The sequence below is a fragment of the Melospiza melodia genome, chromosome 24 (genome assembly GCF_035770615.1).
Source record: "Melospiza melodia melodia isolate bMelMel2 chromosome 24, bMelMel2.pri, whole genome shotgun sequence".
Lineage (NCBI taxonomy): Eukaryota > Metazoa > Chordata > Aves > Passeriformes > Passerellidae > Melospiza > Melospiza melodia.
The window spans coordinates 7,398,708-7,425,882 of NC_086217.1; the positions used below are offsets into that span (position 1 = coordinate 7,398,708).

Sequence of the window (27,175 nt, forward strand, 5' to 3'; positions counted from 1 at the left end):
AGAACTCCAGCTACTAAAGGCACACTAGAAATCCTTGCAGTGTAAGAGGCAAAATTAGTTTTCAGCAATGGTGCTATAATCCATCATGCAGGACAGCTGCAAAATTACTTTCAATAACACTTTCATGTTCCCAATTTACACTAAAAATTCACAGTCAATACTTGTTACTACAGTAAGTAACCCAATGCCTTGTGGAATATTGTGTGCATTGTGTCTACCAGCGATTTAATTTTAACGGATAAACTTAGCGAAAACCGTGGTTAAAAATTAAAGCAATTCTGTTAATCACTGATTTTCCAGCCTGTGTTTTATGTGTTCATCTTCATGAGAAATTTCATTTAGAATACCCAAATTAGGTGAGATTGGAGTCGTGTTTCCCTTGTAAGGAGACAAAACAAGCAGTGGGAGGTAGTGGGATGCTGCCAGCTCCGGAGAAGAGGAGTTTTCACTGTAAATGCAGCATACAAATGAAATATTTAGTTTTGGGAGGGTGGGCCCCATGGGAGAACATCTGGCTGGTTCCCAGAAGCTGGGAATACAGAATCTGTGGGTGAAGGAGCTGGAGAAAAAGCTCTCAGCCTTAACAATAATTCCCTGTTTCCGAGATGCTGCAGCAGCACTGGTAGGCAGGAAGCTCTTGCAGAACATCCTTGCTGCATTTTTGCAAGGAATCAGGACAAGCAGTTTAAAAATGGGACTGATCTGCTTCTTCCATGCAGAGATGATGACATATGATACTGATAGAACAATCTGGATAAAACATTCTGAGCAGAACCCTCTGTTGCCTTCCTTTCCATAGGTATTGTAGAGAACTGAGTTTCATTATCACAGAAGTCCAATCTTATTTGGACTAAAGGTGTAAGGAGATTTGTTACCTCTCAGGTAAAAGCAGAGTAGCCTTAGTGGTATGGAGGTGTATGTGTTGCAGGAGAGAACAAGGAATTATTTGTGTTATCCCCTTGCTGTGTACTTTCTGAAAGTTAAATTCTGCTACTGTTGAACTTACAAACTTCATAGCAGCTTAGAATATTCGACAAAGGAAATGAGGTTTTCAGGAGAAGAGGTTTAATTTATGTATATGTATTTTTCATTATTTTCTGTAAAATATCTTAATTAAGCTCCGGTTTTCCACAAGGTCTATATATGAACATGGAATTATTGAGGATGATCAGTTAAAGGCTTTTCAAATGAGAATATAACAAATATAAAAGCTATGTTAATAACCTCTTTCTATAACTGTTAAATGCAGCAGTAGTTGAATAGGAATGTTGTAACTTTTACTTCAAAAAGAAAACACTGATGAATACTAAATCCAGTGAATTGTGCAGGATCTTGACATAACCAGATCCAATACAATCCAGGCTGCTACACATGTCCCTTTTACTGCTAACAGTAGACAGGTTCTCCTGCACATTCTGTGTGAATACAGTATATGTATGTGTCAAATATAATTTCATTAATTTGTTGTTGCACCTTCAGATGTAAAACAGACTTTGAAGTTCAAAATTCATTTGATAAATTGATGACCTAATGAGCTTTTTCACATTCCTGAGTTTATCATGCAGAGTTCCTGACAATGCAAACCTGGAATTACTGCCCATAATGAGGTGCCTCTTGTTTCAGTATCACTAAATGTGTCATTTGATAGTGAAAGAACACAGCTGTTTCCAGAGGAAATGAAAAGAAACTTACTCTTATATGTTATTCTTGTTATGGTGTCTCTGTTAAGCATACGATTTAGAAATGGATTTGATGATTCAGATACCTACAGAAGAGAAAATGCACAATGTCAAAATCTTCTCACAGACATTTCCTTGCAGCTCTTCCATGTGTGCACACAGACACTCTCTCATAGTCCTCCAGTTGAATTCTCCTTTTTTTCATTGTTGTGGGAGAAGGAAATAATTACTCACTTGTTTTTCTAATGAAGCTTGATAGAAAGTTGGTAGAATAAATAAAACACAAGGAACAGGGTGAACAGAAATCAATGCCTGAATAAAAGCATGAGCACAGGTTTCTCCTCCGACAGCTTTGATGAAATTTGCAGGTGGTTGATATATTAGGCAGGATTTTCACTAGTATTCCATTATTTTATTTATTGATAAATACAATTTCCTTGCAGTAGGCTATTTTGATTGCAAATTAAAGCTCTCTTCCTCTGGTTTATGTCTGGGTAATATATGAGGTAACACCTCATGTTCAGGTGGAACTTTCCATGTGTCAGATTCTACCCCGCAGTTGCTCAGCAGCCCTGAGCAGAGTCTGGTCCATCCTCTGACACCTCCCTGCAGGTACTTCTAAATATTGACAAGATTCTCTCTGTCTCCTCTTTAATTTTTGCCTTTTTCATGAATGCAGGTCAGATTGCTGGGTCATAATACAATACCTTTTGGATTAAAAAAAAAAAAAAACAAACAAAAAAGGTAGCATAAATATATTTCTTAAATATTAGACCCATGTGAAAACTGCCCTTTTATATCTAATTATTCAGTATACTCTGTGAAATGCATACTTTATATCTGAGGTTAATGCTTTGTTAGAACCTTTATGAAATGGGATTAGAGTACTGAGGGGAAATAATAGATATCCCATACCTAAGGTGTGATGAGGTGAACTTCAGCATTACTCAGAAATACACACTTTCTTAGACTGATGAAACAGTGATACATAATGACAGAATATAAACAATATTTGGAGGGGAGAAATAATTTTTTTTCTATAAAATGAGACAAAAGGTTTCTCCAGTGTAATGAAAGAGGCTTGGGAAAAGCATGAAGTTTAGAGTTTAGTGTTAGATCACTATAAATGATAGACTTAAATATGTACCTTGAATGCAACAGGATGGAGACAAAATATTCACATGCCTTTGTGGTTCTGTGAAATGCAAGATGCTAGAAGTTCTACTTTTAATGCTCTTTCAGTTTGCATGGTTTCAAGATGTTTTAAATAATACAGAAAAAAAATTATTTTGCTGGCTTTGAAACATCAGCATGACATGCCCTCTCTCCCAGGGCCTCAACCTACTAGAAGGGATTTGAAAGAATAACATTTCATGAAGAAACACTAAATCTGCAAAGCTAGTGACTTCTGCCATAGCCATTAAAGTTTTATGAGTGATGTTTATGATGTAAGGGGTTTTTTTCCCCCACCTCCCTTACCCCTTTTAATTTTCTTTATATTGTAAAAGCTTTGGAGAAGAGATGGCATGCTCAGTTTAGGAAGAAGCTGTCTCTGGATTCCAGATCAGAGCTTCTGGGCATTGCTGTAGCATAATTAGGAGTCAAACGCCTGCATTTACAGTTCATGGAAAATTTACTCCCTATATATTAGGAATCTCTAATGCAGAATACTTACTTTCATAAATATGGAAACTACCACCAACCCATTAGGACTCTTTGCAGCTTCTGTGACATTTGTGTACAACTCATGGTTATAGTGGATCAGCTGAACCTAAAAAAGAGTGAAGGGAAGGATTACAATTAACCACTAACTCCATACAGTTTTTGCAAACTCTACCCACACACTGCTTGGTTGGTACCACGATCCCATCTCTGCTTTGGGTACTTTGCAGCAGGGTAATTTTTCAGGCATTTGCAGCACAAATCATCTTAACAATTTCAGTCACCATCTGGCTCCAACTGGTACAGCACCAGCGTGTTTTCCTCTAAATTGCCAGCCACTGGATTCACCCACATCCAGTTCCAGATTGCACTGCAGGGCTGGCATCACCTCCCTGTTCCATCACTTGCCATGGGCACCAAGCAATCTCTGCAGCCTGAGGCCAACCGCAGAAGAATCAGGGGTTGAAATATTTGAGGAAACACATGGAATATGAGTTTGGAACTGTGAAAACCACCACTCGCAGAATTCAAAGTACTGGTAATCACTTGCCCCAGATTCTGCAAACTTGGTTACAGAGGCTCCTACAGTTAAGCACTCACTGCATTGTTAACCAGGTTCTCCTCAGCACCTGCAGCTTTCCTTCTGCTTTTTAGTTTGATGATTGGCTGGAAGTTTTAAATTACAAAGGCACAGTTCCCTTCTCTCACTACCTATGTAAAATATCTTACCCAGAGCCTTGATATTGGATTTGTCTGGGATCACCAGACAGTGTTACAATTTACATTGCAAACTTTTCTTTTTTTATAAAAAAGATGAACAAATTTAATGAACTCTAGTTAAGTACTTCTGAACAGATGAAAGCTAGTCAGCTTTATTTAGCCTAAAGATCTTTCTCAGTTTTCAGATGTCAATTAGAAAAGGAAGGTTCTTGTTCTGGCATTGTCAGAATAGCAGCGGCCTGATGTTCACATTTAAAAATCAGGTCTGTCTTTCATGTGCTGATACTTCCAAAGGCTGTTCAGAGAAATTTCTGGACTTACATGCTGTGAACAAGATCAGTATCAACTTGGTTTATATCTGTAATCTTTGTAACTATACAAACTATACAAAACTAAGACTGCCAGTAAAGAAATTTCATTATAATGTGCTGTCCAGGTTTATAATGAGGGAAAAAAACCAACCCCTAAACATCATTGAAACAGGGTTTAATGCCTGTATTGGTGAAATTGTCTTTGGATGAATGTGAGGTCTGGTTATTTAGTACTGAAATGTAATTGTGAGCATTTTTCTGCAGGAATGATGTTCCTACAGGATCTGAAGTACACAATCAAGTTACACAGACTAAACCTTACTTTGCCACCCAAAGGGGTACGTCCGGCCATCCATGCTGATCTGATTATAACAATATCCCAAGTTATGTGTAACCCATACCATTATTATCTCAGTCCAAGATAGGGTAAGAAATAAATGATGAACTCAAACAGTTCTATTTCCCACATTATGCCCTGCCTGCAAAATGTATTATTCTTTTAAGTGAATCTTATATCTTATCAGCTTTATATAAAAGGCCCTCAAGCATTGTCCTCTCACCATCCCCGAAATCCCTTTGTGATGCTGTTTTAGTGCTTGTACATAGATGTAAAAAGGGGCAGTGGAAACTCTGAAAGAGAAAATTTGCATTGGTAAGATCAGAAGATTTTTGGTGTGTAGCTTTGCTATTTACAGCCAGCAGTTCAGAGACCAAAAAAATAAGGTGAGGGTCAAAAGTACTGCTATGATGTGTTAATTTCAATTACTTTTGTCCTGTCTCAATTGGAAACTATCTAAAAAATGTCAAAGGAGCCAATGGAGTCCTCTACCAAATTCTGACAGTCAGAAAGCAGGGCCAAGTGAAGGTCTCATACAGCCTCAGAGGGGATAATGCTCATTCATCATCACTACTGAACTTTGATAACATCCCTGCTCTGGGGACCGTGCACTCACTGAAATTTTTAGGCTTAGTCATATATTTGTCTTTTTATGTACAACTCTTTATCCTGGCAGCCAAACTAACTTGTGAATTATCAAGGAAATAAGTGATGAAATCTGCTTTAGACTAGACCTCCTTCTGTACAAAGTCCCAGAATAACAATTAATTAGATAAACTCATTTTATGTAACAAACCAAAATGGTGGGTGCAGGAATGGCCAAAAGCAAGGGACAAATTCTCCTTCCACCCAGGGGAACCCTGAGCTGACATCAAAATCTTTTTTCGACTGATGGCACTTACAGAAATAAAACCCCTCAAGTATATACAACCATGTACAGGATATTTGTCCCAAACAAAGGTCTCAGTGCCTAATGAAGAGACATTCTTTTATTTTTCTTCTCAAACCTGTCACTTTCTCTGTGCTGGAGTTGTATCCTTCCTCCCTGCTCCCAAATAAACTTTAAAGCTGTTTCCATGGTACCATGGTTAAATTCATTACGTTTATCTTTCTTTAGAAAAAGGCTGACCATCTAAGGAGGCATAATTTTCAAAGTTTCTCACATGGAACAGGCTAATATAGAAAGATTCAAATGAACGAGTGTCTTAAACACAGAATACAACAGGACAGAAAACCATAATTCCCTATTAAATTTCCTCTGAGAATAATTTCTTTAAGTTGCCTAAAATAACTGTAAGCATTTGGTCTGTATAAAATATTACTGGGATCTTCTATGAAGGTGAAGTCACAAAAGTAAAATTGCTCATATATGAAAATCTCACTTTTCAAATGATGACACATCACAATAAGAGCAGGTTTACAATGCTGAAAGCTCCCTTTGAGTTTAGTTTGGGTTTCAGGGCTCAAAGGCAATACTGAATCTTGCTTTAATCCACTGATTTTCTTAGGAAGATTTCCCCCTTTAAGATTAATTTGCCACAGAACAAGTGATACCTCTTTGTTTTCCTCCAGCTACAGAAGATCTGTTTTGCAGGAAAAAGATTAAGTAAGATTAATTACTCTCTGATGAAAAACCAGAACGTGGCCTTGTTCCACCACCCAAGAATGTGCACTGGACCAAGACCAGAATCAGAAACAGAGCTTTTTAGCCTCTCAGGACTGCCCGTGTTCTGCTGCAGGCAAAAATGGAGCAATAGGAAACTGAGGGAATTTAGAATATTGCAGTAGTTCACACACAGTTTTCCACAGTCCTCTTGGGAATAATAGAGTACCCTTTTTCCTCACTTGAAAAATTATAAGCATTTTTGATTTGTAAATGATGAGAGAAGTAAAGCATGAAGTAAATGGCAGCAGGAAACAGCTCATCTGTAACCACAGTATTTATGGTATGCTGCACTATCTGAGAAACTGTTGGGATTCCTCATTGAGAGCAAGCAGAAAGTGTGTTTTCAGCACAGCAGGGAAGAAAAGCAAATGAAATTGTTCAAGAAGGCCGGTTAAATGTTTGTTTAGATTCAGAGTTCCTGTAAGAAGTAGCTAGGATATCATTAAGGAAAATAATTATGCATTTTTGTTCCTCCAAAGTTTAATAAAAACAGCAAAAGAAATGTAGTTTCTGCACGGTGGGTGCCTGGAGAGGAAAACAATTTTACTGAGTTAAAAGCTATTAATAAGAACAGTTATTCCACTGTTAAAATATAATTGCTCTTACAGGTCTTGTAAAACTCAAGAGTTATTTATGGCACTAATTTTGTGGGTATGAACAGGTATGAGATCAGTGCAATTTGTGTGACTGACAAACCATTTTTAAAGTTGTCCTAAATTAAATTAAATGTACCTCCTGCTTTGTGGAAAGGCATAGCACCAGCTGGGAGAGCACGGACCAGCTCTGTGCTCCTGATTTGTCTTGTTTGCCTGGACCAATCCAGGAAAATTTTCTTATCTTTGAAGAACCAAACCATCTTTTCATGCCCAGGGCACTCAACCATGAAATGTTGGTGTCAGACAAGGTGGTTTTACCTATTAATTAATCCACAAATGTACCTTTCACTCTTTATGTATACGCATACAGCAATGCAGTGCTCTTGCTTTGTTAATAAATTGATAACATGAAATGTAGATGATCACCTGTACTGCAGTTTACTTTGCACTTTAGGAAATTACTGCAGTTTTAAGATTAAAATCTGTTTTAAAAAAATAACTTGGCTATATTAAGCTAAGGAGAAATGCAAAAAAAAACAGTTGCTTGAAATAAATTTTTAACTCTTTTTGATGTTCTCTTTATTAAAATGCAGGTTATTTAGTCTTTTGCTGACAAATGTGCTTTGTGCTTTGTTTTGCATTTTTTACTGATTTTGACAGTTATTTTCTGATTTAAAAGAAATGTATATAAATAACTGGTTTAATAGACAGGCTTGTCATCCACATTTATAGCTATATGTCAACTGTTTTATCCTAGATAAATAAACAATATTAGAATTATTTTTTACTTTAAAGAGTAAGACTAAGAATGCATGGAAGGAACTCATTTTTCTTCTGCTTCTGAGCAGACAGCTGAGTAGAGAAATGCAATAATCGTGCAGTAAAGTGGAAATACAGTTGGGTTAACTACTCTTGGCTGCAAAATCTACTTTATTAGAAATAATGGCATGTTTGGAATTAGCACTGAAGCTATAAATGGCGTCTAACCATTTTGTTAGAGCAGTTGGTAACAAGAACTAACTTGCAATAAAGAGTGTTCAACAGCGAGCCTCAGCCAGTGTTCCTTGGTAGCATGTTAACATGGGGTGTTATTTCCAGCATGTATTATGGCTCCTAGAAATAAATCTATAATAAATATATAAAAGGCTCTGCCATAACTTGCTTTAGGGTTGAAGTAGTTTTCTCTAGTTATTTCTAGAGGCCATTTGGGCTGCTGACCTGGTAAGTTACAGCCTAATAAGGCTCTAACAGAGCCTTATTTTTTGTTTATATGCAACCACTGCAGCTAAAAAATATTTTTTAAAAATGTACCCAAATGAAATGTAGATGATTAAGTCTTTCTCCTTAATATTTATATATACTCTGAATACTATTTATTTGCAAGTAGGAAACAAGACTAGTTCAGGTAATATTTAAAACTTGAATTTTTTCTTAAGCATCGCCAGGCCTACAGTACCAAGTACAAATTGCTGTCTGAAGAGACCATATTGGCCGTGCTTATCTCAGAATTTGCTTTCAGGACTTTCACCTTTGTGACAACAACAACAAAAAAAATTACGTAAATAGGCTGAAAAAATAAAAGTGAGTGTTGCAGGGCTTGTAATGGTTGCAGGGTGAAGAGAGAGGTGAGAATGTTGACTTCATGTTCAGAAGGCTTGATTTATTATTTTATGATATATATTACATTATGACTATACTAAAAAGAATAGAGAGAAAAGTTCTCAGAAGGCTAGCTAAGCTAAGAATAGAAAAGGAATGAATAAAAAAGTTCTGTGTCCAGGCAGAAAGCGAGAGCAGCTCTGCCGTGAGTGGTCAGTAAATCCAAACATCCACAGGAGACCAATCCCAGATGCACCTGTTGCATTCCACAGCAGCAGATAACCACTGTTTACATTTTGTTGCTGAGGCCTCTCAGCTTCTCAGAAGGGGGAAAAATCCTAAAGAAAGGGTTTTTATGAAAAGATGTCGGTGACAAGTGAGTGGTGATGGATTCCTGACATCCAAATGCTGCTGGAACTGTTGCAAGTGTTACAACTATTTGTGCTCCCTTCCACACAGCAGAAAACTCGAGGAAAGAAAAATCCAAATTGAGCCTCAGAGGGACAGAGGAGTTCCTTGGCTGCTGGCTGCTGAGTGCCTTGGGGAGGGTTTTTGACAGGGGAGTCACTGCTGTGTCATTTGGAACCCAACTGTTCCAAACATGGGTATTTTTGGCTGACCTGCCACTCAACCACTCTTGTCACTCATCGTTAGCAGATGAGCAAGACCTGGATAAACATCAATAAATGACACTTCTCTGCAATTTGCTTTGTGTGAGGATCAAATTGAAGTTTGAGGCTCAAATGCTTAATGTTGATTATGTCTTGGCTGATGCAGAATTTCACTGCAAGCTGTAATTTGGCACTGAGCCAATCCATCATCTGCAAAAGTTGTATCTTAAGAGAGAATAAGGGTAATGTAGGGGAAAAAAATCACTATTAGATGAGTCTATCATAATTTCTGGCTTTGTGGAGGATTTTCTGACTAAACACTGCATTTAAATTGTTTTCTCATTTTAAATACTGCAGATCGTCAGCCACCATGATGATGAACTCGATATAAATGCTCCATTTGGTAGATTCAGTTACATAATGGTGCTCTGTATTTCTGCTGGAGTTCTGTTTCTTTAGCGATGAGCCCAGAAACCAGCAGAAAATGGTTCCTGCATGTCAAGAATGTGGAGAAGTGGTGATTGATGCTGTTTCTCTTGTTCACTGCATTGCCCTGAGACGTTGAATACAAAGGATGCCACAGGAGGTCACTGACAGAGGAATTAGCAGTTCAAGCCTTCTCCAAAATCCACCAGACCTCTGAGCCCACCTTGTTAAAGAACCATCTCCAGTTCCATTTCTGTTCAGGGGCTGGGCATGATGGACAAGGGCAGACAGACAGACAGAGTGCTGCACCTGACACCTCTGCCTTTATTTAATTTCTTTGCTATGTACCATATCCTCCGGTACGGCTTTTGCACAGCAAATTAAAACAAAAAAACCCAAAAACAAAAACAACAGCCCTTTCTCTTAGTGCACTGATGAAATGGAGCTGAAAATTACTGGAGATAAAAATCCAGCTCTTTGAACTGTAATGCTAAGAATTCTGCAACGAAAGTAAACACCTAATTGAAGATAATGTTGGCTCTCTCTATAACTTTATTACTTTGTCAATCTTACATCATTAAGCCTGTATTTAATTTCATTATCCTGCAGTAAGCAGTTTGTTGTTGAGGTGAGATAGGCTGGTTTGTGGTGTCTGTAGGAAAAGCTGTGTTTTACTTTAAATGCAGGTAGTGCTGTTTTTAGCTTTTGAGTTATGTAGAAACAATGTAATTATCCTATTACCTTGCTAAAACATCTGATAATTTGTCAATGATGGGAAAACATGAGAACTTAAACGTGATAAATTCAAGTAGGAATGTAGCTGTTATTTTCTTTCCGTTACACTTTAACAGTATCAATTTGCCAGGCTGTTGTGAGGAAAGGATTCCATATTAAACTGTCAGTGGGGGATGGCGTATCACTAAAAGGATTAATAATAAAAGATATATTTCTGATTTTAGTAAGCTTAATATATATGCAAAGTAAGTGTTTAGCTGTATAAACCATTCAAATATATACAATTTAGTTTTACTGCATACCAAATTATGTGCCCCTTTTCTCTAGGCTTTGCAAAGCCCATTATCTCAAGTTTAAACGGAGACACATAGAAAAGGCAAAGAAAAAAATCTAGTTCTTCCTACTTTAAAAAAAATGCTGTAGAAGTGTGAGCCCAGTATAAATTCAGAATTCTGTCTACAGAGTTCCCAGATTCCTCAAGAAGTCCCTTAATCCTATTAAAAATTGCTGGTTTCTCAGCAAACAGCATGAAGAGTTTTTCCTGGGAGAAATGTTTTAATAATTAAAATTAGTCAATACTGAAGTGCAGAAGGTTATTTGATCTTGCTCAGAAACTGACACTTTCCAGAAGGGGAAAAAAAATGCAATCTGTCTGGTAAATCACTTTGTGCAGAACTGGGAGTCAAGCAGAAGAAATTTGCTGCAGAAGAAAAGAGGGCAACTCACCAGGGAAATAGGTTTGCTGAAAACAATTGTGAGTTTGAAAATCAAGGTGGAGATTTTTAGGACATTTCCTGAAAAAAATCTCTAAGTCTATCAAGATGAGACGTAAAAATGCATTTGTTAGTACTTCAGGGCACTACATCTCTCAACCACATAATAGAAAGTTTCTGTTGGCTCTGGTGCTCCAGTCCAAATTTCAGTTTGTCTACTTTCCCCCTGTAATTCCAATTAAACTCAGCTGTTTTATCAAGTCAGTCTATATTTCTGCACAGAACTGAGGCTTCCCACCTTCATTTAACACAGTGAAATTTTGCTCCCATCACCCCTGTCAGCTCTGGACAGTGGCAGCAGATGACAAGATGAAATCAAAGCCCTGCCCATGGCTGTCTGTGCCCAGCAGAGCTGGATTCCCTTTGAGCCTTGCTCTTTTCCAGCCTTTCTTTTGATACTGCATGTGCCACACAAGCTGTGGCACTTCCCTAGCGCATGTTCAAACCCAAATATTCCCATTTTCATGAACACCAAACCTCTCCTCTGACCTTTTCTGATCCATTTCTTTCTGTCACTTAAAATGTGTCACTCTTCCAGCATTATTACTGCCATCCAGCTGTTCCATCCCCCAGTGTGCATCTCCTAGGGAGGCAAAATGGTCCTTAAATACGCCCTGGTTTCCTGTCTCAGTGGGGTTCAGGGGTCAGTGAATGCCAGTCTGAGACCAGGCCTCTGCTTTGTCACGATGGAAAAGGGCAGTGATGCTGCTCCAGCACCTGCATCACTCTGGGGAAATCACAGGTGGCCACTGCAAGTGCCTCTGGAAGCAGGGAAGAATCAATTCAAGTGCTCTGGCAGGTTGCAGTATCTCACCTTTTCTCTGAACAGCTAAATTGTGTCTTTGCTTTCTGAATTTTAGCTCTGTCGTAGCATAATTAGAATCAACTGATTTCAGAAACAAAAAAAAAAAAAAGTATACCAAATGTTGCATTAACTGTGTTACAAAAGTATTTTACTTTATCATACAATGAGGGCAGCATTAATGTACAATCTAAAGGTACAGTGATGCTGCAATTCAGCAGAATTGATGTTGTGGCTGAGAAAACCCCCGACCTTCTGAATTACTTTAATTTGTACTTAAATTAAATTACTTAGCCTGGTGTATTTATTATACTACAGTCTTCTCTATCTGGCATCTGTTTTATCAACCTCTTGTTCTATATTTACAAGTTTGGAAATTTGAAAGGTAGCTGGTGAGAGGCAGGTTCAGGTATGGATGACAAAAGGCTTTCTGGGTGGCACAATATTGGGTATATATGACAGGAGGTTCACATATACATATATTGTATACATACATATATTGTATATATGACAGGAGGTTCATGACTGCTCTCTGATGGAGTTGGGTGTTGCAGCTTGCACAGTGCACTGTCTGAGGATGATGAACTTTGACTTGAGCAGCAACAGTGCAAGTTCTGCCTGCTTAAGGTGCCCGTTTTTATTCTGTTCCATATAAATGGAACAGAATAAAAACAGAGTGAATTTTGAGAAATCAGGTGGCCAAAATTTCTGGGTCTTTGCAAACACCATGAGCTCTCATGGCTTCACCCTGCCATGCCTGCTGTCCTGACCACAGTTGAGTCACCCTCTATCATTTGCAAACCCAGCACAAGAATTACCCTGTGAGGTAATTGGTAGTTAATGGGGAAACGTGCTAATAGCATTCCAAGGGCTGTCATTAGTGTCTGCTGTGTGCAGCTATTCGCAGTTCAGAATTTCCAAGGGGACCATGACATGACAGCTTCCAGCACTGCACATTTCTGAATTAGGATTTTGGTTCAGGCCCAGCTTGAAACAAAACAACAAACTAAAAGGAGACAGATGGTCTCTTCCAGCTCCTCACTGCACTTTTAAACATTCATAAACATTAAAGGACAGATTTTCAGCTGATATAGGATGATACAGCTCAGTAATTCCGTTGGTTTTCTAGAATTCTCCTTTTTTATATTGTATTATTTTAAACTATGTACATCTTCAAATTTAATAATAGTAATTCACTTTTAGTTATAAGTTGCCACTTATAAGGAAAAAATAAGCACAAAATAAGGAATAGTATCTAGCAGTACACAGATAAAATTGATCTACTTCAAGCTGCCCAAAGATTGTTTGGTGATCACAACCAAAATATTGATGAGTTTAAAAGATCATTTGAAAGACAGATGGCATCAAAAAACTGATGAGATATTCTTTGTTAGTAAATAAGCCTGTGTCTTTACATTTCTCTTTTCACCTTAATCTTTTGGTAATTTCTACAGTATTAGCAATTTCTGGATACTTTATTATTTGGCAATACCTTGTGTACATAAAGTAAGAAAAAACAAAGATCATGTAAAAGCTCACAATGGAGTTTGCATTTTAAATTTAGGTGAATTTAAGTATTTTGAATCCTAGAGATCGCATCCTATTTTTTCTTGTATTGTGACCCCCATAGTTTATGTGCTTGTAACAGTTACAACGTACATCCCAAATTACATCTGTCATCATCCCCATGGTTTCACTCATTTCCAGGGATTTTTTATGTATATGAAGATTAGTGGGAATAAACCCTGAATATGCTGCCTGACAGCTCAAAATTCTAACAAAAGATCTCCAACTTTCTTTGAAGTACTCATCTTCAATACTGACTGTATCTAAAAAATAGTGAGATATTTTCAAATTGGCCATGGGTAAAAGGCTTTCGGAACTCTTTGTTGTTGTTGTTGCTTTTGTTTTTGGGGATTTTTCTGCCCTGCCACTTTTCCTTTCATCATTTTCCTGGATTTCTGAAAGGAAATCCTATGAGAATAGAATAGACTGACATTCATTAGAATCTGGAAGAATAAGGGTGATTCCTTTTTATTTCTAATTAACTGCACCAGGGAATGGCTCTACCAGTCAGGAGGAAGAACAGTTCCTCTACTGTGCCTTCTGTGACTTAGGAACAGTACATGGGGAGGCTCTAAGCTATAAATCAAACAGTGAAAATCCTCTTAACTGAACACACCCTTGGGCTTCACACAGAATAAGGGTTTGCACTAATCATAAGCAGAACTAGTTGGGGTTTTTTTGCTGAAACGGGGGTTTGCTGGAAAATGCTTATGTGTCAAAACCAAAGTACCTTGTGGAGGGAACTTGATTAAAAAGAGATTTTTTTTTTTTTTATGAAAGACAAGCAGAAACTATCAGAAATTTCCCTGATTTCCTGCCCATTTGTCTTGTGATTCATCTAAAAGCATGCAGATCAGATGCCTTGGGGAACTGGCTGGTTTGCCTGTGATGCCCCTCCCCAAAGAAGGGCTGGCTGAGAGTGAGTAAAATCATGTTTGTGGGTACAGACAGACTCTCAAAGGGACAACCTGGGTACCCAAAGCACGACAGCTTTAAGGCTCCCATGGAGTACTCTGACTTACACTAGAGTTCCTGGGGTTAGGCTGTGATTTGCAGCCTTGGGTGCAGATGGAAATATTCCTGCCTGATGCCTCTTTCACAGCAGTAATTGTGCCCAAACCAGGAAGGGTCAGGGCTGGGTTGTTCTGCTGAAACCACAGCAGCACCACCCTCCCAGGCTTGTCCATGAGCCACCTCACTGGAAATATCTCACTGCCTCCACTGCTCTGAGAGAAAAAAATGGAATAAAATGTGCCAAAATTTAAAACAACTGAAGCAGTCTTAGCGTAGTAATTTGTGATTTGAGTAAAACTGGCTCCACAGGTGAGTGCTACAATACTCTTCAGAACAGCCCATGAGTTCCAAAACCACAATACTCATTACTGGGATGAGAAATCTGCCTGGCCCTTTGATTATTAGTTTTTGTCTTTGAAATACAGGCACATCCTGCTAAAGGAGTGTGTGGTAAAGAGGGCTTCACGTTCTGCCCATGGTGAATTTTTCTGCAAATGATTTATGTATTTTTCATGATGTTTTTATTGGTAGCATATTTTTGTGATGTTTTATTGATCCTTACCTGTTTTCTTAATGTGAAGAGAACAAGCAATGAACACTAATCTGTCTTCTAAAGCACTTGACAGTGGTACACTTAGTAGTACTAAGAAGTCTTTTATCCTCCTCTGAATCCGAATTCCTTATTTCAGGCAAGTATGCTAATTTATCATTTATGCACATTACCATAAGCTTTTCTGTTCTCCCAGAAAATAAAATTAAGAACAGGGTAGAAGTTTGCTTCTTCTGGAGAATCTTCGCAGAACCCTAATTTGAAAGCCGTGCTCCTGTAATGCATTATTTAACGAATTTTAGTGCAGTGCAAGTGCTGCACTGAGAGTTTGGTGGATCGGAGCAGGAAGAAGGAGCTGGGTCTGCACAGCCTCACCAGGATACTTCAGTCTTCAGGGGGGCAAAACAGCAGCAGGTAATGAGAACTGGGTGGCTGAGCTCCTGTAGCCACGGATGCTGTCTGATTAATTCTTGTGCCAGCATGGGAAGTGATGGGACCATGCTGTGCTCTGAACATGGATTTCAAAGCATCAGGCTGGGCTGAAGGTGCTGTATGGGACTGATAGCTCAGTCACTTTCTGCTTTGATTATCAGAGGAAATGGGAAATAAATGGCTAAAGTGGAGAAGAGCAAAGATTTATTCATGTAACAAAATACACCAAATATATACTGTTCACATTGAACATGCCTTGGAAAAGAAATTTTAAAAAATCTATTTTCGTTATTCCTAAGAATTTTGCATTTGAGAGAATGTGACAGCTGCTTCTGGCCAGTCCTTCACCGAAGGTTAAGCAGATGAAGGCTGTGCTGCCAGCTGGTTCTGTTATTAGCAGAGTAGTAAAGTAGTGGCATGTTCATACTTAGATAAGAAAAAGTAAATAAAGTTCAAGATGATGGAACGAGATGGACAGTAATGGACTTGCCTTTTCTAGCTAAAATCCAGAATTCTCTTTGCCTTTGGTAAAACTTACAGAGTAATAACTTGCATATGGCAAGCTGTGCCTATGGCAAATCATCAGTGACAAAGTGCTTTCATGGCAGGTACATTAAAAACCCCAACCAAAGCACTGAATTCATCTCAGTATCTGAAAGGGAGTCCTTGAATCTCAGCTCCTCTGCCTGCTGTTTGTCTGTGCTCTGTTGTCAAGGAAAATGCATCTCCACAGAGTGATTTGCCCCGTCCTAAGAGACCCAGCTCTGGCTGTCAGGACTGATGAATCCTTTGAAGGTGCTGAGCTCTTTCTATTCAGTGCAGGAGGATTCAGACAACGAGATGAATCCTGCACACACTGCAGACCCAGCTGTGCCTGACTGACCAACAGCAGTTTCCACCAAGCTCAGTTTTCTGCTCTTATTAAGAAATGTTGAGGTCTCTGTTAAAAACCACCAAATATTAATAGTACTTCAGAACTCTAGCTTTCAAAACCAGAAGAGCCTATAGCTAATAACAATAAGTATTGCCAGACAATGCTCTACATTTTTCCATTGTTATAGTCTAGGACTGATGAATTAAAAACTCTTTTAGAAGCATCTGAAATGGTGGTGACACATTACAAGTGCTGTGGTATGTTTCAACCAGATTTTTGCTTTCATGTTCTGTCAATTTTTTTTTTGTTGAATATTGCTCTCATGTGTCTGAACAGCAAAGCAAAGACCTTGTTTACTACAACATCCTTTCAGCACTTAAAGGAGGAATACATGATGAGTTCACTTATAGAACTGAACAAAGGCAACCAAAATCACTTGCGTAAGTCATTAGTAATTTCACAAAAAAGCTGCCACAGGCTATATGTCGCTTATAAAACAAAGCCAATGATTACCATCAATTATAACATCATCAGGTAACAATGCTGCAATTAATTTCTTACTCTTAAATAACTGCTGTTGCTCAGTGCCAAAGAAAATGCCACACATTAAGTGACTCATCACCAGTCTGTGATGCATAGTACAGATGTTAATTTGATTACTCATCTTTGAGAAAATAAATGCTTTATGATTAGAAAGCTTTTCTTTTTTGATATTCTGAAAGAATGGTAAGAGAGTGGCTTTAAAAATAATCCCTAAAGTAACATAGAGTTATTGTGAACCATTATTTTGAGTTGTAGAGTTGGACACTGCATAGTTCACAGCCATGGCCCAAGCTGGAGGACGATGGGGTACTGCAAACCTCACGCATCTCTTTTATGTGAGAATGCTCCTATATAAGGAAAATGGAAGGATCCCATTTTGTTTGTCCCAGAAAATCTGCAAACTTTATTGTAAATCTTGAAAAAGGGCTCCATCTAAGCCACTAAAATATTTATCCAGCAAGAATAATGAGCCATTCTAGAATAGGTATCAGAATCAAGAAATTATGGTCTTTCTTGGGACAGGAAATACATGTTATAGACACGCATTTAAGATAAAACATTACTATTCTGCCAGGGACTATGTATGCAGTTAACTTTATTTCTGGAGCAGAATTCTGTGGAGTCCTCTCCAGAATCAAGTATCGCCTTATTTCTTCATGAATCAAAGGCAGGATGGTACTCAACGTGAAGTTTTACACACCATTGAGAAGCAAAAGTAGCGCTTCTGTGGGAATTTGAAGCACTTCCAGGATTACTTTGTAGTTAATCTCATGCTTCCCTTTACAAGAGACATAAAGGCCCCATCCAAAGAGACCCGATTAAACAATTCCCCGATTTTCAGAACGGCTGCAGGAAAAGAGTTTTTACAGATTAACTCGCAAATACCTTTGGGCAGAAATAAGAGGCGGGTAATTCCTGGCGGCACCACCTCCCCACGGTGACATACCTCTCCAGAAAAGGCCTGGCCATTGAGGAGGTGCTCTGAGCCCTGGCTGTCCTCGCTGCCAAAGTGCAACCGGATTTCCTCCAGGCGGTGGCTGTAGGTCATGGGGCCCCCGGAGATGTTCACCAGGTGCTCCTTGTCTAACCGCAGGGACACGTGTCTCCCTGTGTTGTACATCGTCCCACTGACCTAAACAAAGTGGAGAGGAGGAAAAAAAGAAAATATTTTTTTTTTTTTCAAAATAATCTCCAAAACTTACAAACTGATTGGGGTTTTGCTCTTTACGCGCCTTCACTCAAGTACAGCGACGCATCTTGTGGTTGTGAGATGAAACAACCAACCTCAGGTCACACTTCAATTTCTGCTTTGAACCTTACGTTGTGTATTCAAATATTTTGTTAAAACCCTATGTACACATTTTAGCCTTGGGCTGACATGGTGGATAGGACTGTTGCACTTCTAATTAAGTAGGTTTTTAGAGTACTTTTCTTGCCAGGTCTGAATAATGGCTTCATTTGAAAATTTCCGCACAGGAAATGGGAACATTTCAGCTGACATAAATTATTAAAGTACACTCGAACAAATCTGAAATTTAATTTTTCCCCCTTCTTTTAATATTTATAACAAAGTTACCCAAAAGTAAAGGTGCTTCAAAAAGCTGAGATGCAATTTTTCATTAATACGGAACTCTATGTCTCCTGGAGCTGTAGATAAAAAACCTTCACTGTCTTCCTATGCAGGTCTCTTTGTTTTGCTATAAATATTTTATGTCTACAATTGCCAGGTCTTTTAACCAGAGAAGTACAGAACTAATTCCAATTTGATTATATATGTCTAGTTCATGCTACACATCAAATAGCCCCTTAAGATTCATCTTGATTTTTTAAAAGGCTCAATGTTGTGCTTCATTTGCAAATTTGCAAACTGATTTACAGCTACTGTAATGTAAAATGATTGCAAAAACTTTTCATATGGAATGTAATTCTGTCATGATTTCCACCATCTTAGAAAAAGTTTCTAGACCTAGAAATTCTTTAATTTATGCCATTAGAAAGTCAAATATACCAGTTTGAATTAGAGTTATTATTTATTTAAAAACATTCTGCATGGATACAAATGTACACTTGAGTAACATTCGTTTAATTTAAGAAGCAGAAGTGTAGCAACAATATGCTTCTTGCACTTCAATGTAAAATTAAAGACACTGACTATTATATATTATATCCTATACTACATCAGTATTATGGTAATTAATGGTAAATATTACTGTAATTCATATTATGGTAATATGCTACAGTGTCATTTTATCTATAATATTAATTACTGAGTTTAAATGATGTGTTTTCTTTCACAGTACATTGTAAAAAGTTACACAGAACAGACTGTGCACTTGAGCTAAATGTAGGAGATTGAACAGCTTTTGATTGTTGTGGTTCTTTAAACTTTGATACAGATGTTCGACTTTTTTTTTGATGCTTATTCCAATTTAAAGTAAGCAGTAATAAATTTCTTATGAAAAGGCATAAAGACAGATATTCCTGTTCATTGCAAATAAATCACAATGATTTTATTTATAAATGCTTCTTACTTTTTCTACTTGACTTTGCATGCATAATAATTAAATACCAAGTTCAGATTAATAAGTCAAAGAAGGTTAGTTTATTGAACTCAGTTTCAGTACAGTGCATATAAATGACACAAAATTGCTAATCATAAATAACAAATGGAGTTTGAAAACAAACAGGGGGAAATGGATAAATCCCCTTATTTACACTTGGAAGCTCATGCTTCACTGAACCCTCAGTTAAATTCAGCAGCTATGCAAAAATATTCAGAAACCGTTTTCTTACTTAAACTGGCATAAATCTCAAATGAGGTTACCATTATTTCCTCTCTCCAAGTAAAACTGACCCAAATAACCCCCAGTGTGAATCAAATCACTGTCCACAGAGTAGAGAGGGGAAATGGTAAGAGGCAGATGCATGAACAGGAGTAACATTTGTCTTTCTTATTTCCCGCTTCATAAAAATGCAGCGCTCATGATGACACGGTACTGACGTCTTGAAACCAGAATTTTCCTGCATAGCTGCAGATGGGGAATACCAGTAAAGCAGTGGAGCATCTGAGGTGCCATCTGATCTGATCTGATGGGAAGTGAGAACACTAGAAGGGAGACTGTTAAATTCTCCTGCATGGGCACAGACTGCGCACCAGGCAGAGCAAAGTCCAAGATCTTCAATATGAAAATACAAGGCCTGGCCCTTTGATGTGCCTTCTTAGGTTTAGAGGCAGCGCTGGTTTTGTTGTTGTGTGTGCCCAAAGAAGGAGGAGCTGCAGAGAGCACTTGAGATTCAGCACCAAACTGCACCTTCAGGACATGCCCATTCATGAAGTAGGGTCTTATGTTTTCCATGTGTTGAGATTAAAGCTAAATGAAAAGGCTGAAATATTGAGGAACTCTTTTTTTGTGAGGAGACATTGTGACTTGCCCAGGCTCTATAGTCGGTTGTGCTTGATTATGGGAAGGACCATCATATGTGAATTTCTTTCTTGAAGTTCAGGATATTGTCTGGTTTATACACAACCCCAAAATCTTGCCACCTTTACAGGTGTATGTTTCAAGTACAATCATTTACAGTCAGGACACAGAAACACTTGAATGTGTTCACCCTCTGTTAGCAAGCTCAACACCCACAAATGCCTTTTGCAGAGCAAATATGTTTTCTTTTCCTTATGTACAGTGTTAACTGCTACTGCAGGAAAATGAGGTTCTGATCTTGTTCACTACTGGTAAGAGAAGGATTCTGCATATTTATAGTACTGAGCCTTTAAAGTGATGGCGACTCATTTCAGAACAGCAAATTAAGTTGGTTTTGGGGAAAGCAAACTTGCATGTGGCCTTACAAAACGTGGCAGGTGTAGAAGTTGACAAGGAAGTATTTTCTGCATTTTGTACGTTACCCTACAAAGTAAATGGTATGGAGAGTAGGCACCTTGTGGGAAAGATGTTCCCTTTTCCTGTCTCAGTGAACAGTCTCTGCTACTCCAAAAAGCACAGTATTTAATTTTTATATGTGGACTGGATAAAATGTTATAGGGTAGTTTAAAAGGCTCATAAAAAACACCTGTTAAGATCTATATAACGATTTCCTTAATTAGTCAGATGGATCTCAGGTGTTTCAGCATGGTGGCCTTTGTGCTGCTTCTTGCTCTACTTTGCTCTCTGCGCGCTTGACTTGAAAGATACACAAAGATGAAAACTCAGCAAACAAACCTGGAGAAGAAATAAGCACTAAATCTTGATCTCCTCTTTTTAAAAAAGATTAATATTCACATTTATCTGATGTGCTAGTAATGAGACTGCAATAGAGAAAACATAATAAATCATCCATAAAGCTGGTCTGAGAAAACAGAAAAGTCCAAAATCCTACAAGTTAATGATTAGGCCACAATCTCAGTTGACCTCATTTTCCTCACAGATTTAAAAACATTTCCAAACAGGTAATATTATCCGTGGCAAAATCTCTAGTTAGAAGAGAGCACTCTCATGGGCTTCAATATTAATTATGGAACACTTCAACTTTCGTAGGCTTTAATTAATATGTTAACATATTCCTGATGTCGTTATTTTCTTTTAAATCTCATTGCTTTTAATTCTTGCTTCACAGAGCTTTGTGCACATCATTCTCCAGCAGCATTTTTCTCTCTCTTTATCTTGATGCAAAACATCCATACGGGCATAGGCTGCTGATATATTCAATACTTCATTTCTCAATAAGATCTGGATATCTTGTGGTAGCTCTGTATAACTTGGCCCTGCGACCACAAAAAAAGGCACAATTCTGCTCCTTGAAAGGTGGAACATAAGCAAAGTCAGTAAAAATGCACACCCAAAAACCACAATCTCTTTGCTGCACATTTATCTTGAAATGCTACAGACTTTATGACCATTAGGAAAAACCCCACAATAATAAAAAAAAACAAAAAAAAAAACAAACAGCAAAATCCCTAAACCAAAACAAAATCCACATAAAAACCAGTCCAAAAACATTCCTCTCCCCCTGCCCCCCAATGGTGGTTTTTAACCCAGCATCTGTGGAAACATTTTTGTTTTGTCCCAGCTAACTCTGCATCTTGTTCCCTTCGTCTTTTCTTCCACAGATAGTACTGAACAAAATGCTTGTCAGAACTTCCTTTGTGGCCTACATCTTTATATTACAGCCTCTGTTAAAAGAGCCTTCAAAACGCTGAGCAGGAGAAAAGGAAGCCTGTTTCAGGGTGAAGCCATGCTAGAAATGTGAGCAGGGATTGCAAGAGGAAAGGGGATGGATGCTTTGCCTTTCAATTCCATGCTACATCTGCAGTTCATTGTCACCTTCAATGGGTGGCACAGACCCTCTGCTTCCTGGGGCCTTTGCAGATAGTGAACTATTACCTTTTGGATTTATTTAAGTTAAAAGTGAGCTGAAGATTAGTTCCAAGAACTTGTATCAGAACCTGCCATTGGAGCAGCACTGAATGTAAGGGAGCAGGAAAATCAATTGTGTATGGCTGCCTTCCCTGGTGTCCTTGGATCTTATCTGCAATATTGGGTGTTCCTTTCTTTAGGATAAAAATACATACAGTCCAAAGAAGGCTTATTGCTTTGGAGAGAAACAAATCACCAAGGTTTGAGTTGTCTTTTGGAGGAATTATAGTGCCCTGGTTTTACGTGCTGCAATAACCAGTTTTTGATCATCTGCGGCCTGGCTTTTCCATATTTTCCTCCTGGAGCGCCGTGTTCCAGCAGAGCAGGAAAGCAGCTGTGCAGACTCTGGCAGGGGTGGGAATTGTGGACTTTCCTCCTCTGTGAGCAGCACCTGAACCAATCTACCATCACCTTTGGTTTCTGCTCCTCAGCAATGGCAGCAGGGCCGTAGGGATCCCAAGGAACCTGTGACCTGGATTTCTGCTCAGCTCCTCTCCCTGAGCAGCTCCATGGAGGGACGGGTGCTCCATGAAATATTAAAGCATTATCAGTAATATTAAATATGTCATAGAATCCCCCATCTATGCATCTTAAGGTGAAAAAATGCAAAAATAAGTATGCTTTTTTTTTTTTTTTTTGTTTCAGTGGGATATGTCAACATCTTTGCCGGAGTGATTCATTTTCTTCCTGACAGTTAGGAAGAATTGTCCCATGGAAAATTTCACCCTCTAACTAATGTTATCTGAACTTGAGTTTCTATGTGCAGTAATAAACTGAATCTTTCTTCTGAGCCCCTCAAGCAAATTGCTTTCATTTAATGGGGTTATTTTGGTGGTTGTTCACAGTATCTTGACAATGTCCAGTGATATAAAGTTTTTTCCTCCCTGATTTAAATTGACTGGACTATAGAAAGTATCCTTACCTCCCTTGTGCAAAGCAGAGGCTGCTTCAGGTGTGTGATCTGAAATCTCACTTTAGGGGCAGTGTGGAAGCACTGCACCAAACCAGAATTTCAGAGGTAACCTGCCAGAGCAACCTGCTTTGCTCTCTGCAGCAGAATTATATTCCTTTATTTCGTGCAGTAGCAGTGGCTACTACGTGAGAACATTTGTTCTCTTAATATTGTTCTTACGGTATCTGGTTATTTTCAGTAGTTTTATGGTGTTGATTCCTCGAGCTGCTACTAGAGGGAGCCCAAGCTGGAATATAAAATGGTTTTATAGAGTTGCTGTTAAACAATCCTTTAAGGAAGAAGTGTTTTGAAGTCTTCTCTTAAAGAGGAGATTGCCGTATTCAAATCAGCTTTTCTATTGATTTTCCAAACTTTTGAGATCTTTATTCTGGTCCTGAGGAATTTTCTGTGTGTAGGGAGATACATGTACAAAAGAACTTTCAAAATGGTATTTAAGCAGTTATTTTCTACAGAAGATGCAGTTTTATTTAGGTGCTTTCAACTAATATTTATAAATTTGAAGAGTTATTTTATCCTAATACCTTCCCCCTGCCTTTATGCTTAATCACTGTATGCAACATTATGTGAAGAAATTGTGGAAATGCTTTATTTTTGAAAGTAATTTTAGGGGAAAATTCCGTTTCCTGCATGCTTTCCTTGCTGCCAGCAGAGAGCAGTGTCCACCCATTCCACACAGCCTTTACCTGCATCCCACAGGGACAGCCAGGAAGAAAAGGAAAACTCATCTGGTTTATGTGGCACTGCTGTAGTCTGTAGTCTCTTTAATTCAGGAGTGGTGGATCCAGCTGTGGGACAGAACTGTGGGATCTGTCCCACAGCTCAAGAAGAGTTTGGGGGATTCAGGCTCTGCAGGTTTCTTGGTCACCCGATAAAACATCCAGAGTGGCTTTTCTGGCAATAATTCAATGGACCTTATGTTGTGTTTATGAAAAAAAAAAAAGTGGAGAGAAGGGAAATAAAGATAAGAAAACACCACTTACTGGGAGGGAGCTGCAATCTAATTGCTGGGCTTTGAAGAACAACAGGCACCATCATCAATATTTGATTAAAAAAGGCCCATGTGAAAAATGTAAAATGTAAGAGAGAAGTGTAAAGATTAACATAATCTTTTCATCTTCTCAGTTGAAAACTTTATAAAAGGAAATGATGTTAATGAGCCTAATTAACCCATTTACCGGCCTAACGTAATGTGTCATCTACCAGTATATGGCATGACACACGTTTTTTCCACTTTTAAAGCCCCATTTTCAGGAGGAACTTTTCCCATTCACTCCTCTGCATTTTTGCCGATTTACTTCCCATAAGTGACTAGTCCATAAAAAATGTGGAGTTAACATCATAAATTAAATATTCAGCCTTACTGGCTAATGAGAACAGTATGTCAAATTTCAGTAATCAAAATAACATGCTTCAATAATGTATACTCCATTCTATAACACAATATAATTTTAATAGAGGACCATAGGGTCGTGGCTATTCTTGAGATAATTATATGCCACAGGATGTGCAGGAATGAAATTGCTCCAAGGACATTGGTAACACGCCACAGAGTGCATGGGCCACATGCTGCCTTTTAGGGATAATAAAGTGCTTCATTGCCATGCCTTGTGAAGGCTGACCTAGAACAGAGACTAGATGAAGCTAAAGAATAAAGTAGGGATTTATTAGGAGGCCTCAATAGATCCACCTTGGGCAGCACAAGAGCCCAGCCAGGGCTATGCCCCAGGTGAACCCAAAATGGTCACAAAAATGGACAACCTGTCGTGAGGTCTCACACTTTTATAAGTTTTGGTCCATTAGTGTGTTGGAGCTAATTGCCCAACTCCAGCCCATGCAGTCCCATCCTTGTCACAGACATCTTTTGTGGAAAATCCTTTCTTTAGGATTTTTTCCCTCTTCTGGGAAGCTGAGGCCCCAGAGAAAGAATGTAAACACTGGTTATCTGCTGCTGTGGAATGCAACAGGTGCACCTGGGATTGGCCCATGTTCCATGTTTACAATTAAGGGCCGATCAGGGGCCAAGCTCTCTGGGACAGATTCACAGAGAGCTCCCTTGTTTATTCATTTCTATTCTATTCTTAGCTTAGCAGCTTCTGAACTTTTCTCTCTATTCCTTTTAGTATAGTCATAATGTATTATACATCATAAAATAATAAATCCAGCCTTCTGATCATGGAGTCAAGATTCTCGTCTATCTCTTCACCCCTGAGGAACCCTTGCCAGCCTTGCAACACATCCTTCTTGTTTTTCTCTCTTCAGCCCATGTTGGTTGTGCTCTTGGGCCTGAGATCTGCATCATTTGTCCTTGGGTCCCCAGCTAGAGAAGGAATTGTTTTGTCTCCCTACTCTGCGAAGAGAGCTTACCATCCCTTTACATGAAGCCTAGACCCACACACTAAAGCAGCACAGAGTCTGAAAAATATAAAAGCCAAAACCTGAGGCATAAATTCTGTTTCCACTACTCCATTAATACAATGATTTCTGCTTGTGAGTAACTATGGAGCCTAAAGCAAATGCAGCCAAATTTATGGTGTCTTGCACTAATAATTGCTGGGCATGTTGACACCAGCTTTGCTGTGACATCATTCTCTCCTTAATATAAAGCATTCCATTGTGAGTAAAAAAGATATTTTGGGGCAATCTAAGCCAGACTGCAGAATTCAGCTGTTAAAAAATCCTGTGTGTCCACTGCCACTTTTTTACCACTGATAGCAACCCTCATCCTGTGCTGTGACAGTCACAAGCATCACATAAAGGAGGGAAAAATACATTTGCATGCTCCTCTTAGTTTATTAACCTTAGTTTATAAATAGGCTAAGTCAAAAAGTAATTAAAGGAATATTAAGGGTTTCGGAGAACTCCTTTTCCTAATGTAGTCTTGCAGTATATAGAGATTTTAGTTTGGTTTTGTTTGAAGAATCTGCATTAAAAGTTGTATTAAGGACAATTTTTGTCTCTGATAAAGGGATGTCAAAAGAGCTGCCTTTTCAAAATCTGAAGGATCAGATAAATATTTAAAAGGTTGTAAATGGCAGAGAAGCCAACAAATTTATGAGAAATACAGATCAATGAAAAATTGCTCTTTCCATTTTTATGTGGCTTCAAAAGGTAAAATTGAGTATGTTAAAAAGCAGAGGGCCTGAGTTCCTTTTTAATGAGTTACACTGATACACTGACCTTTGGAGCTGCCTGATTTCAGAGCTCTTCCTTCAGAGAGGTCTTGGCTTGAAAAGCTAGAGGTTTTCCAAAGGAATCCAGATCAGACAGAAATTTATACAATGTATATTGAAATTAGTGTGTTTTAATTTCCTTATGTTTACCATGTACCAAGACAGACATTTGATGCTTAAATCTCATTTGATCAACAGTGTCTTAATAAATATGTTCCAGCTTTCTAAGATCTTGATTTTGCTTCTACATTTTCTTCAGTACTTTCATTCCCAACACATCCTTCCCTGCTGAGAGGATGAGATATAGCCAGTTGATTGAAATTCTCATTTAAACTCTTGGTGCATCTTCCACTTTACTGTTTGTGCATAGTATTAGCAAAAAGGCTGTGCTAAATTAATTTGAGAAGTATCTTTCAGGTTAAGTAATTAACAGTGTAATGTTGTGTAGGTTATTAAGGTACTCACTGCTTTATTTACCTGGATCTGTATATCTTTATACATGTATGTATATGTATCTCTATATAGACATCTACAGAAGTGAAATATTTTATTTTTTACTAAATTTATTAATAGTAAGGAGGAGAAAAATGTCCTCTCACACAGGCCTAGATTAATAAAAAACCTTTGTTCTTTGTTGTTGTTTTGCATGCAGAACAGCAGATCCGAGTGCCTGAGAATCACAGAGTCTCCTGCCCAAGGTAAAGGATGTGCCCTCAAAGCTCATC

General features: G+C 38.3%; 1 protein-coding gene across 2 annotated transcripts in view; it reads right to left on the reverse strand.

Moving 5' to 3' along the window:
• The window catches only part of CA10 (carbonic anhydrase 10), a 151,084-nt gene that overhangs the window by 8,305 nt on the left and 115,604 nt on the right, over window positions 1–27,175 (reverse strand). For both annotated transcript variants that reach the window (XM_063175791.1, XM_063175792.1), the window contains exons 5-7: window positions 17,843–18,028; window positions 3,355–3,450; window positions 1,693–1,765 (exon numbers count right to left, since the gene is read on the reverse strand). In XM_063175791.1, the coding sequence (XP_063031861.1) occupies window positions 1,693–1,765; window positions 3,355–3,450; window positions 17,843–18,028 (355 nt within the window). The remainder of the gene's footprint in view (window positions 1–1,692; window positions 1,766–3,354; window positions 3,451–17,842; window positions 18,029–27,175) is intronic.